The sequence below is a fragment of the Carassius gibelio genome, chromosome B12, assembly GCF_023724105.1.
Source record: "Carassius gibelio isolate Cgi1373 ecotype wild population from Czech Republic chromosome B12, carGib1.2-hapl.c, whole genome shotgun sequence".
In the NCBI taxonomy this organism is placed as follows: Eukaryota; Metazoa; Chordata; class Actinopteri; order Cypriniformes; family Cyprinidae; genus Carassius; species Carassius gibelio.
Window position 1 is genome coordinate 11,534,563 of NC_068407.1, and position 14,628 is coordinate 11,549,190.

The window sequence follows — 14,628 nt, forward strand, 5'->3', positions numbered from 1 at the left end:
CAAGCTTCGCCACATCACAAACGGCTCTGCAGAAGGAGATCCAGAAAAACTGCATCTTTGGCTGTCTTGGCCCAAGTTGATCCAAGCTCATAGCGTTCCCTTCCCTCTCCACTTCTCTATGACAACCAGCCCGGTGGCAGAGTCGTTTGTCTCGTCTCGATAAATATTTAGTCCCCTTGGTAGCAGTTGAATTTCTCTTTCACTGCTGTTTGCTGTTACATAATATTTCACAGGACAAATTCCAGTCTAAACGTGCTGGTATGTTCTGCATGGCTCCCAACCATGATGTTGTCCTGGTACCACAATTTTAGCAAGAATATTACACAACCAATGCAATACACAGCTGTTAAAAACATGTCTTTGCTTTTTAGTTTTTGTCAGAATACTTAGATCATACTACATATTCTCTTTTTTGTGTGTTAATCGTCTGTGTTTAACCTGCTTATGATGTCTACATCATACATACAGGATATTCAGTTAAAAATACATAAAGTTGGATGGGTTGTATCCATTGCATCATGAAGAAATTGTTATTTGGCTTTAGAGATGCTTTTTTAAATTTTATTTGTATTATTTTTTTCTCTGTATATTTATGTTGGATGTTTTCTTTGTGCATAGTATAATTTTTATACATTTTAAATTACATTTGTGAACTATTACCTTACCTTGGTTAACCTTAAAAAAAGAGTTGATATAATTGAATAATAAATAATGAATTTAATAATACTTTTAACCCCTTAACTGTCCCCCTCATATTTTTGAACATTGACTTTGTAGTGCACGATCCAAACTTAAATTTTTATAATTCATGAATGAAAACATTTTGTAACATGATATTGATGTACCATTTACATGGTAATGCAATGTCTGATTTTAAAATGAGTTTTAAAGGATGAATTTTGAGATTTTAAGTTTTCAGTTGATATATAATTTCTCATGATTTCTAAAATGTGACAGAGAAAAAGGCAACAAATAAGTCTTGTTTTTTTAACAAAGGTCAAAATTCCTGTTATAATGTAGATTTTTGAGGGTGCACTCTTGTCATAAATTAATCTATTACTTTTCCTACATAATTTTTTTACGAAAAACATTGATAAAATATATATTTGGGAGTCTTAGACCTTTCCAACGATATATAGTTTGTCAAGATTAGATACGATTTAATTGTAATATAGTGAAGTAAATGTAGGCGTCCCACAGAGCGGACGGGTGACCGTTAACAGGTTAAATATAATCTTATATCTGTATCAGATTTTCATGCTGCACATTATAATGTTGGAATGTCTAAATTTTATAAAACTGAAATTGTTTTCAGTGTTTTATTTTAATATATTTAGGTAAAATTATGTAGAATTCTAACATTGTCCATCTGTTTATTGACCAAACCATTAAAATAATAATTGGCTTAACGGTTTCATATAGAATTTCAATGGTAAGTCCTTCATTTGGCTATTGGTTAACATTGTCCAATATCTGTGTGATGTGAGTGGAAAAGTCATTTGTTGTCAGAATTTGTTAAAAGATTGTTAAAAATTACGTTGTTTATTTAGGTAAAAATGAATAGTTCCCAATAAGACCAGGAACATTGGACAGTGCACATTGGAAAGTAAACATTAGTAAAGTAAACTAGGTCAGTTTAGATTCCACAATGACTTTAAGTGATCACTCTGTATCCTGTTTCACTGCCTATTAGATCCATGAGAAGTTACAGTGTTATGAAGACCGTGCTCCAACTCCAGTACTGGACAGCGCCGGCTCACTGGCTCAAGACGTAAGTGAACCACATGCACACACTTCCTGTTAAAAACCAAAACACTTTTATGCTCATAAACTTTACACACTTCTACATGAATAAACACACGCACACATGCACAACGTGTGCCTGTGAAAACACATACACAGACGTCTCCCAGCATGTCTAGCTTAAGGCTGACTCCAGGAGGAACTTGTCATTAAAGGAAAGAAAAAAGATGGATGGATGTCTGGGGCAGAGAACACAAGTAGATGGGCTGCAGATGAGAGTGCGAGATGAGGCGTGGAGTATTGTGTGTGTCTGCATAAGACATTAGTCATCAGTGTTATAAAACACTCAACGTGTAAACTCTCAACGGCTTGCATAATGTAAACTGACTACTATATCAACATGGCCGCATAGACATACACACACACACAAACCTATGTAAACTTTGAAGAGTTTACTCTGGATATGATCACATAGAGGAAAGACAAAAGGAAAGAACACAAAGGCGATTCAGAGAAGAGCATCTCGGGTCATCACTGACTTTATTATGGGCAAAAATGCACTTTGGAATAGTCTGGATATTCAAAGCATTTTTGCAATAAAGGATGCAACTTCTGTTTAAACTGTTTTGTGCTCAAATCTACATCCTAGAAAAGCTAATCAGCTTTGATACATGTCGGTTTCCTGTTCACTCATCATGTCTCAGTGGGCGGTGGCAATAACCCAGATTCTGTTTCCATAAAACTCGACTTCCGTTACGGAACCTTCTCAACCTGCAGCTCAGATCCGCCCCTCAGATTTACACTTTCCTTCGGTGTCCCTGAAGGTCCCACACACGAAGAACCCGATATCTGCGTGTGCGTGCGGATGAGGTCCATCAAAGGGTCGAACAGCCAAAGCAACCAAATTACTCAGAGCCCCCTCATGTGTTTTTTCATACGTATCGTTTTCATCCATTGCTGTGATGTATATACGGCGCGCTGCTGTTTTGAACGCTGTAGTGGGTTTGCCGCCACCGCTCATTCGAGTGTAAAGTTTCGCTAATGGAGCTTTAATTTATAATGTAGCATAAAACGCCATTTTAACCCCGCCTGGCCCAAGATGCTGTCTAGCACTGACGCAGCAGGCAAGCACCTCACACACACATTTCCACAGAAAAGCTTTAGCAGAGATGAAATACAAACAACAGTGTGAAGTTTAGCAGCAGGTGTGCAGTTCTCATTCTGGCCACATGTTGGCAGTAAAGAATGCTACTTCCACAAGCAGGTCTCAGTCTGAATAAAAACAATCATTACAGACCTCATCGTCTCCCGGGTGTCTACCATTAGACAGTGGAAAAATGGAGCGCTGCAGAACTGCTCATACCTCTCAGATGCAGAAGTCTGTTCTGGAGACGCCAGTCAAGCAAATGCATAACAACTGTCAGATTACACCAGAGCAGCGAAACGATGTCCCTGATTGATTAATAGAAACTGCTTGTAGAGTTAATTTAGATGATCATCTATTGACAAAAAATTCAATAAAATTTCAGCTTTCCAAATGATTTTGACAAAAACAGGCAACTTTGTATGAAATTCTAATTTGCAATAAATATTCGTCCGCAATTTTTGGGACATATTATCAAAAATCAAGAGACTTGTTTTGAAAGAGATTTAAGTTTTTGGTTGATTAATCTCTAAAACACAATTGTCAGTAAATAGTTTCCAATCTTTAGACACTTAATGGCACTTAAAGGTACAATTTGTAAGATATTTGTAGTGAAATATCCAAAAACCACTAGGCTAGTGTTATGTATTTTGTCCAGCTGATTACTAACAATATCTGTAATGTTTTCAACTACTTGTAAATCATGAGAAAATTCCCATTCTAGACAGTGACACGGGGCCGTGCAGTCGCCTGTCAATGACGTTAGTTACCCTTTGTTACTGCCTTTACTGATGTAGAAACCACATGACAACAGTGTCGTGGACAAATGCGGAAGTAGCTTCGCGACAAACTTCAACTAGAAAGAGATGCTGATCTCGCTTGTGTTTTACTTGACAGGTGAGTTGTTTTGATTCGTATCTTTACAGAAAATGTATGCTATTATAACGATCAACAAGATTAGTATTATGGGGCATACATGCCAAACGCGGGGCACATCGTCTCTAGACCCGCGCGAGGACGCGTCTGATCCATAGTCTGATCACGTCTTTGCATTGACTTTGTATGTAATCTACTCGCGCAAATAGTTGAATTTGTGTTAAATCCATGATTTATCTTTCTGTCTGATTGATGGCCGTCAGCAGTTGGGTCGAAGACAACAAATCCCATCATTCCACGCTCCTCCTTAGCGTCATCAAACCACGCGATTGTTATTGTTTTGGTAGTGCCCTCTAGTGGCAGGTCTTACAACCTGTACCTTTAATGTCTCATTGCAGTTGCTTTTGAAAAATTTTCACAATCTTTTAAATTAATCTTAAACAATATATTGTTTTATAAATTTAATCTTTTATTTTCGTGGTGTTTTCTTTAAAATAATGAGACATGGATATTTTGTACTGGTTATCTGATATGGATTTTTAAAATATATATCCAATATAAAATAATACAGTTTAAATAGACACGTAACAATTGCTGCGGTGACATTTGTTAATTATATATAATGGGTGGCAAATGTTGTTCCTGGAGAGCCGCAGTCCTGCAGAGTTTTGCTTCAACCCTAATCAAACACATCTGAACAGGCTAATCAAGGTCTGAAGGGGTACTAGAAAGCTACAGGTAGGTGAGGATTAATTAGGGTTGGAGCTGAACTCTGCAGGGCTGCGGCTCTCCTGGACCGGAGTTCACCACCCCGATATATAATATTCAGTATATTAATTAGGGGGAAAAAATTACTAAATAATTAATTGAAAACAATTATTATGGTTTAAAATAAACCGTAAACTAAATAGATTCAAACTTTAAACAGCAACTTTTTTTTATTCTGTTACAGTATTATTCACTGATAAATAAACTGGTAAAAACATGGGTAAAGTGCAACTGAATAAAAAGTGCACTCAGTAATCTGGTAAGTCTGTGAACTGGGTATCATATTTTCTCAATGACCAGAAAACTTGTTTTTACATACAGTACACAATAAATATGATACGAATATGACAATAATTGAAAACTGGAAATAGAACAGCATAATTTGAAATCAGGCATTCAAAATGAATCTTTTAAGCTTGTCCTCTCCACATCCAATTCACACAGATGGACCGTCATGCGCATACTACACGTTTTTATGCAGGATACAGCTGGATTTGCCAGCATTTGTGAGGTTCATGGTTAAGTAATTATTAGATATTCAAAAATTCAGTTTATAGACTTAAATAACAAATATTCTTACATTTTTAAGCACGCACAAGCTGTTTTTTTGTGACCTCTGCTTGCTATGACATCAGCTCCAGTGGATGGTACTGTATGTATCTATTGTACACATCTCACTAAAGGTCACGGTCACCATTACTCAGTTGAACGTCACCTCCCATTTGGTTGGTTACTGGAAAAGTCTTCTGGCATCCTAAGGGAGCGATTCTTTCAACACTGATTACAGCATTTTAGCAGAATCGCTCCACATATACACCCAGAACCAGAGTGAGTGGGGTCAATAATAAGCTTGTGGCCCAGGAGTAACACTTCAAATGGATCTGGGGAACAAGCCCATCTCTCTGTGTCTCTTTCCTCGCTGAGAAACAGTAACGTGTCTCTGTGCCTCATTTAGTGTGCATCTGCGCTGCTATAAATCTCTCAATCTCTTAAACATACACACACTCTCCACCTGCTACCTGCCGCAAGGGAGACATTTATACTCCAATTATTCATAATATATGTGTTTATGTCTGTATGACCAATGCATGTGTTCACGGATGTTATCGATGCTCATTTTCTCTTGCTCTCTGGTTTCTGTTTCTCCCTCTCTTGCTATTCGTCTTGTCTGTTTCTGTCAGTTGACGGAGGAACTTCAAGGACGAAGTGCAAGTGATGAGATCAGAGAGCTTGTCAAGCTACTGTCCAAACCACATATAAAGGTAAGAGAGTAAACAAAACCACACAAAATGACAGATATACCATTCACTTTGTTACTGTACCAGTTAAAAGTTTGCACTTCTACTGTAAGTACAAGTGTATATATAAGTATTTTTCAATTAATGCAGTATTTCAGATTAAAATAGAGACAAGTCATTTAAAATCCAAATTTTTGAGGGCAGAACAGCACCTCCTGGTGAGAACAAAAAAAGAAAAAAGAACTGTATAGTTCAACCACTATATTCCTGTACAGGACTCTATAGAGAGGCTTGTGATTTCCCTAATTGTTTTTATACATAATTGTTTACTTTTATTAGGTTGTGGATTTAAATGTATATTAAGGTATTCTCAAAGTTTATATGTTTTATAGTTTTAAATGTTGATTTGAAGTGTAGATTTTTGCATTACTATTATTACATACAACATACATTACAAAAATAAACACAGAAACCATTTTGTTACACAAAACATACAAATTATATAAAAATATAACAACAATTAACAGAAATCCTTTATCAGAGCGTATTCCTTCTGGGTCTGATCTGATTTTAATCTCTTATTTCAATATTCTGACTGATTTTGGTTATAAGGTTATAGCCATAATAATTCATTTGAGTTAGGGGTGGGCGATATATAAAAAAGAAATATCATTTTTCTTTTCTTTCCTTTCCTTTTTTTTTTTTTTTTTTGAAATATCACGATTCATGATTTTATCACGATTATTTGTCATGTTGGTTTTACTATTTTTGCAAGTTGTCTGAGCATTACAGCCAAACTAATTTCCCTATTATAAAGATTAAAAAATATATATAATAATAATAATGGCAGATATTTTGGCCAAAGAGTGCAAAGATAAAAATCTTTGTTCTTATTTTTTAATAACAAAGATAAAAGAATGAAAAAGATAAACATTGCAACTACACAAAATATACAACTAAAACGAACAGTGCTTTATTTTCAGGTACAATAGCTGTATTTAGCAGGAGCAGTGAAGATATTGAATGACCAAATATACAAATATTATTAACGTTGAAGGAATAGCATGCCCAAAATTACAAATTCTGTCAAATGTCTGTCAATTCTTTCATAGTGTTTATTTTTATACCACCATTTGCTCACTCAAAAGTGGTTTTAAACCTGAATTAGTTTCTTTCTTCCTCTGAACATAAATGCTATTTTGAGGAATGTGGAAAACCAAACAGTTGCTGGTCCACAGTGACATCCATAATATTTATATAATATATATAATATTTGCTACTATCAAATTCAGTGTGGACCAGCAACTGTTTGGTTGCCCATTTTCTTCAGAATATTTTCTTTTGTGTTCAGCACAAGAAATACATTAATACAGGTTTAGGAAAATGTGACTGTGAGTAAATATTTACAGAAATGAAATTTTAGGGTGATCTATCCCTTGATGGTAATGACAGTAGTCTGCATGTTTAATAGGCCTACTGTCCCTGTCAAATTTCCATAATTAGACAGGGCAACAAACACAAGTTAAAGAATGAGCAAGGCTCCGAGTTAGACTATTATTTGCAGGGTGGTATGCCTCTGTTCATTAGCTAGTCAATGAGGAATTCACCAAGGATATTTTCACCAAGGATATTTTCACAACTGAAACGAAGACTTAAACTATTGGTCAAATTTTTTTTCTTCGTAAACTGGAATTATAATTTAAAAAATAACAATAAATGAAAAAAGAAACCAACAACAGTTACTGAAATAAAAAATTTGCAAATATCAATAAACATTTTTGTTATTAATAAGCTCTTTACTGTGGCGGAAAATCTGGCCTGTGGCTGTTTAAGGAAATGCCTATACGTGCGTGAAGTTGCTGAGGCGAATATCCACTCAATGAAGGACTGTAACCTTGAACACATCGCTAACGTTGTTAGTCCTAAGCATCTGATCATAAAGGATGCATCTGTGGCAGTGAAATGGAAAATAACACGGGTATGGGAAAGAAGTTGAACTTTAAACTTGAGCGCTGCATTTTTAGTTTCTTGTGCGAGACGCGGGTGCAACAGTAAAACAAGTCCGTCAAGCACAAAAAACAACAACTTTATTGTAGCATACTACTTCTGTATATTTGAGATGTCATATTTTTTTACGAAGGTTGACAGGCTGAAAAGTGCTGTTATTATCGTTTGCTTTTTTATAAAACAATGCTAATAATATTCCTTGTGGAGAGACATTTCCCCACAATGTAGAGGATACCAGGACAACACACACACACACACACAAGCGCACACATGCATACGCAGACAGACACACACGATTTCATCTTTAATATGAATTAGTTTGTCTGAATTTTTCATTGTTTTTACTTGTATACTTTTAAGTTGCATTTATTTAATTTTTTTTGTTCAGTCTCAAACCATTATTTTATTTTTATTATTAAGATGTCTGCACAAGAGTTAACTAATCTGTGCAAAAAATTTAACTTGAGGAAATTAAATGTCTTGCTTTGGTCTTCACCGGAAGTGTTCTGTTTGCTCTGCTAAACTATAATTACTAATAAAATAAAATAATATAATTACTAAAACGGAAACTAAACTAAAATAAAATAAAAACTATATAGAAATGTGTTTGCAAAATAAAAAAATAAACTAAAACCATTGATAAAACTGCAAGGTAGTTGGCTAGTATCTGTTTTACACTCTTGATGTTTTAGAATGTAACCCCTTCCTTGCTGTCCACTTTTTAACTGCACTGTAGTTGAATTATTGATTTTATTTGACATTGTTGCAATGTTAAAGCCATGGCAGTTTATAGGGGTGTGTGTGTGTGTGTGTGTTACACGCACATGTCTCAAGTGTGAGTTGTTGTGTTGATTTTGTACTCTAGATATTGGAGTTTCACACCTTCATTACTGTGTCATTTTTTCAAATCCAAATTGTCTGTATTTATTTTTTATTTTTTTCATTTCCTATGGCCGGTCATTTTTGACCAAGGACCATGAGTGTGACCATAAAAAAAAAAAACAATGATAATTTGTGTGTTAACCAACCAAGTGCCATAAAAGTTACCAAAGTTTATGCCAATCTGGTGAAGCTACGATTAAATCCGAAATGTAAAAAGTGACCGAAGAGTACACAAGGGTTAATTGTCTTTAATCTGAACTAGTCTGGCTACACCACCATTGTACTTTCTGCTCTTCTTTCTATATCTTTCTTTTCTTTAGTCTAGTTTTCTTTCCCCTTATATGTCTATAACCCCGTGTCTGTTGGTGCTGTGTAAAGCGCTAGCAGATGGCTTCTGGGGACTAAAATGGCGTCTCTGTACGATAGTAACTGTATCACTCTCAATTAGTGTTGAAATGATCCATTCCCTTTGACCAGACATAAATCAGAACCTATTAAACGATCTCTTTCCTCCTCCCTCCTGTATGATTCACACATGAAAAAACACATTTTACTCATATTAGACCCGCTTACAGACTTGTATAGACATTGATGAAAGCAGCAATTACGGCAAACCGTGTGTTGCGGAAAGAAAGCTCTGCTCTGGTCTGAGCAAGAAAGAGGAGATGTGTGGATCTCGGTTTGTGTAGGAAAATACATGGAAGTGTATTACTTTGCCCTTTTTTTTCTTTCACCTCTGTGCAGATTTTGTGCAGGCATGTGTATGGGTAGTTAGTTCAGCAGGTTGAATAATGACTGTCCGGATGACAAACTCTTTCCTAATGAGAGCTGCATGCCCAGTTACATTTCCCATACTTTATTTGAACAAGTTTAACAATTTGTTATTGTAAGATAACTAATTGACATTCTCACACAGACACACAACAAGAGTACCTAAAGAAATGAGTTACTGATTTTGACCCTCAATTCACTCGTTTGCCACCTGGCCTGATGTTGACCCCGTTCATTTAACCTCAGGAGAGAGTTTAGCTCCACAAAACACCCTTTATACCCCGGTCTCTGTGTGTATGTGTGTGTCTGTGTGTTTCTGTCTGTCTTTTGTGTGTCTGTGTCTGTGTTTGACCATGTTATGCATGGCAGGATTGTGAATTTAGACTGAGTTGTTGGATTGTAGACCGATTCGGTGGGAACAGAGTGAAGCTATTACGCTGCCTCACAATTTCACTCAGCAGGGAAATGTGAAGACCAGTGTTTTAAATTGGACTAATCAAATGGAAGAGGCAGGGAAATGCTACAATTTTCCTGAAGTAATCCTTTCCATTAACAGATAGTAGTAAAGTCAGATTCCAGTGAGCAGCCTTTTTTCAAAGCTGTAAATGCCAATCCTATATTGAGTATTTAATGCCAGGTTCAAAATGTGTCAAAATAAGGATAATATGTTAGTGTAATGTCATCTTTAAAAAAACAAATCCCTTTTGCACACAATTCAATTCAAGGAAGAATGGAAGAAGCCTTTTTTTCTTCTTTTTTTGTGGTGTTCCTGGAAAATCCAAAAATATATTTTTGACTCATCGGTTGATGGTTTGACTCATTGGTTTCTTGTGACCTCTATACATAGAAATAATTGTTTAAATATTTTAAACTGTTCATCATGTATTGATCTATTGAATTTGTTGTAAGAGACTAGACTGCTTCTCAGTGGCATTACTAAGCCGCTGCTAGGGTGTTTTGAATTGATCTTTTAGCAGTTGCTATGTGGTGCGCAATACCAACAGTGTTGCACTGTTATTGAAGTTCCAGCTGAGCTGATACAGATCATTCTTTTCATGCTAAAACATTACAGCATTATAGTGCACAGTATGGAAAAATGGATATTAGTTTTCATTGCTAAAGAGTATGTTTAAGTGTTAGTAAATTAATGTTTTCAGTGATTCAGTGAACTTTGTGTGCATTAGATGAGTTTCAGCAAACACATTCTAAATTGGAGAAATGAGCTTGATCAATTAATTATCTAGTATCAAGATAAGTCATGGAGATGTTTCGTGGGGTGTCTCGGCCATGTTGTGCGTGTGTTTTGAATTGCCACACACTAGACAAATTAACCTTCAGCTCTGCATGCATGTGCATTCTTTTGTGTGGCTTTGTGTTTGCAAGCTGCAAACGTTTTAAGAAAACTGAATCACAATGCCGCATTAATTTTGGCCTGAAGAAAAAGGAAGACAAAGTAAGAGTTATTATAAAAAAATGTGGTTGCAGATGGTTAATGCCTTAACGCTTTAATAATATTTATATTGTGACGTTTTATTCAAGTCCAAGCATAACACAATCTTTTTTTTTTTTTTTTACTTGGTTAAAGAATAGATCTGGTCATCTGGAAAAATCCAGGTCACGATGTGTGTGTCTGTTTGTCTTCTGAGGGAGGACTTGGACAGAAGAAATGCATGGCAACTCGGTTGCAATTAAAAATGTTCCATTTCAAGTTTGCTTAAAACAACTGCACCATTCAATCTAATCTGCAGAGCTGTGTTTAGTGTAGACGCAAACAACACTGTGCCCTACAGGGATTGTGAAAACTTTTTTTTGTGTCTGTGGTTGTTCTAAGTTGTTTACATCTCATAATATACTACTTATCTCTAAACACAGCGTGTGGATGTGTTTGATTGGCAGATATACAGTCTAGTAAGAAATTAGGTTTATTTTATAATGAGAACCAAATTTGTTTCACAGTGGTAGGTCTTCATTTATTAAATAAGACGTTTTCAAATTCAAATATTGTCAGATGATGAGCTAGTCCATGGTAATAAGGAGTTTAAGTATCTCAGAACTTCTTGACTGATTTCAAGATGTACATGACAGAAATGAATGATCGTTTCTTTGCAGTTCAGAAAGACTTGATTTAAAGCAATTTAAGTTTATTTGTTTTTTCATCTGTGTATCATATTAAAAAAGACCTCAGTAAAAAGAAGTTTTCTTGTTTATTATTTGTGTAATCTTTTTTTATTACAAAATGTGGACTGCAAACCCACTTTCTGGTAAAAAAGTGATTCAGATTCAACTTAATTTTAAAATTCATTTTAGTTATTTATGAAGACTGCATTGTATTGATGGAAACAAATGAATTATCAGATATTTCTAATATCTAATATGTAAGTTTCAGTAAAACGCTGGATTTGAAATTGACCCGCTTACTAGACACATGACTCACTCTCTCTCTCCCGGTTTGTTTCCTCTCTCTTTCTCTCTCTCTCTCTCTCTCTCTCTCTTTCTCTCTCTCTCTCTCTCTCTCTCTCTCTCTCTCTCTCTCTCTCTCTCTCTCTGTCTCTCTCTCTCTCCCATCTGTTTTGCTTTAGCCACATGTTGAGTGTTGTTCTGGAGCTTAATCCCATGTCATAAAACAGACACTTTTCTTCTCCTCTCTGTCTTGTCTCTTTTCTCTGTTTTTCTTTTTTTTTCTTTTCTCTTCCCTCCCATTTTTATCTCTGGCACACAACTGGAAGATGGTTTTATACTGGAAATGCGAGGGAGAAAAGGAGCAAAAGAAAAAGTGTTTCCAGCTACATTTGACACACAGCATCTTTAAAACATAAAAAAGTAATGAATGTCTGAATGCCGTCATTCTTATGCTATACCTCGTTCTCTGAGAGCTAAGGTGTGAAATATCTGAAATGGCTGAGAACTTCACTGCCTTCTGTCCATCCATCTGCCATAAAGTGTCCTCACCGCTTGGAAGCTCACAGCAATCTTGCCGTATTCCCAGCGGGATACTCGTAATACTCATAATAATCTAATCAAATGAAAGATGACAATATGATTGTTCTTGGTTTTGATTCAGTTCTTTTTTTTTTCCTGCTGGAGACACTTTAACAAATAACATTGCCAAAGAGGGTTGTAGTGAAATAGTGACTGTAATCAATTCAAAAGCAGCTTTATTTGTCAGTAGGAGGTAGTAATCTAAAGCAGACCTCTAAAGCTCCATGATTTATACTATAGGATTCAAGCAGATGCTTGGAGTATGAAGGCTGGAATGATTAGCCAAAACGAGTAGCTACACAAAATCAGTCAAACGACTACTGTTTGTCTTACTGTGTGAGCTTCTGTGGACTTTTATGTGTACAACTCATTCTCGTTGCAGAGTTTGTTGTCTGTTCATGATACCGTGGCCAGGAAGAGTTACGATCCAGAACTTCCTCCTCTGCCAGACGACATTGACGATGAAGAAGATTCTGTCAAGATCATTCGACTGGTCAAGAATAAAGAGCCTTTGGTGAGAGAACTTCCTTCTCACACACACTTACAAACACATGCTAATTTCCACATGCTGTCAAAGCCAGACACCCAGGGCCTGCCATAATTCAAGCTGACGTAGTGGAAAACACTCTTGTGAACATGAAGCACATAAATACAAGCGCAGTCGCGCAGTAGTGTCAGTGATGTGTTTGGCTCGTGCTCCTTGTTCACCCTTATCCTCTAGTTCCTGAGTGACCACATATCCTCCATCTAAACATGACACAAGCCACATTCCGCATTACCTTACAGACGCTCTCACCCGCTCTATGTCCAGTGGTCTCCTGCGTCGTCTAGATGTATGTGTCTGTTCCTCTTTCCCTTACGTGTCGTTCACGGCTCTCCCTAGGCTAGATTTCTGGCCAACTTTCGCTCCTTCATTTAATCTCATTTCTCTACGAGCTGTCAGAATCAAGACCTCTGTTTACTCGTATAGTCATCAGCTGCACAAACCTGTTCGGATTCAAGCTTGAGGCTGTACTGTACTTGAAAGTGACAATGAATGAGCATTGACATCTATTGGCATTCTCAAGTTTCGATGAATCCCAGAATGACAAATTAAATCTTTTTGTATTTAGCTGAGCAGTTGTCGGGTGATTTGCCATTGTATCAGATTTCTTTTTCTACATAACAACAAATATGCTGGACTAAAGTGCTTGTGGGGAGAAAAATTTATTGGCGGTGGTGTGGTAGAGTAGCAAAACACTCCTAGTCAAATGTCGAATTTCTAATTTCTGGACCTAAAATACTGTCTGTCTGCCTGAAAGACAGTATGTCTGGTTTTATACCAAGTTTATACTTGTGATACTCATGATGGCTAGTTTTTGATTTCATCTAAATAGACTGCATTGTCTCTATGTAATTGTATGTTGTATTCAAAATTTTTACGCTACCAAATGTTTGAGGTCAGTAGTTTTTTTTTTTTTTTTTTTAGCAATGATGCTTTAAATTGATCAAAAGTGACAGTAAAGACATTTTATTACTTTATGAATTATTTTTTTCATTTGAAATAAATGCTGTTCTTTTGAACTTTTTATTCATGAACGAATTCCGGAAAAAAAAAAAAAATTCCACACAAAATATTGATCAGCACAACTGTTTTAAGTATTGATATTAATAATAATAATTTTTTCTTTAAAGTTTCTTGAGCACGAAATCAGCATATTATAATTTCTAAAGGTCATGTGACGCTAAAGAAGATTACTGATAAAAATTCACATTTGTCGTCACAGGAAGAAATTGCATTTTAAAATTTAGTGAAATGTTACTATAATTTGAAAAAAAAATTTTTGGTCGCACTTTATTTTAAGGTCCAATTCTCACAATTTACAAATCATTAACTATGACTTTTGCCTCCATAAACTCCTAATTTACTGCTTATTAATAGTAAGGTAGTTAAGTTTAGGTATTAGGTAGGATTAGGGATGTAGAATATGGTCGTGCAGAATATGTGCTTAATAATAAGTACTATAATAAACAGCCAATATGTTAATAAATAGGCATGCTAATAAGCAACTAGTTAATAGTGAGAATTGGTCCCTATACTAAAGTATTATTTTATATGACTTGGGAAAACTAGGTTGTTGCTGGAAGAGGTACTAGTGGAGCCAGCAGGGGTGTGTTCACCCTGTGGGCTGTTTGTGTTGTAGCGATAGGAATATTGTTCTGTCAAAATTCACCATCCTT

At 35.8% G+C, this 14,628-nt stretch overlaps 1 protein-coding gene across 4 annotated transcripts in view; it reads left to right on the forward strand.

Moving 5' to 3' along the window:
* mpp7a (MAGUK p55 scaffold protein 7a) overlaps window positions 1-14,628 on the forward strand; it is a 119,464-nt gene that overhangs the window by 51,928 nt on the left and 52,908 nt on the right. For all 4 annotated transcript variants that reach the window (XM_052571632.1, XM_052571634.1, XM_052571631.1 and 1 more), the window contains 3 exons: window positions 1,694-1,771; window positions 5,713-5,793; window positions 12,791-12,922. In XM_052571632.1, coding sequence (XP_052427592.1) covers window positions 1,694-1,771; window positions 5,713-5,793; window positions 12,791-12,922 — 291 coding nt within the window. The remainder of the gene's footprint in view (window positions 1-1,693; window positions 1,772-5,712; window positions 5,794-12,790; window positions 12,923-14,628) is intronic.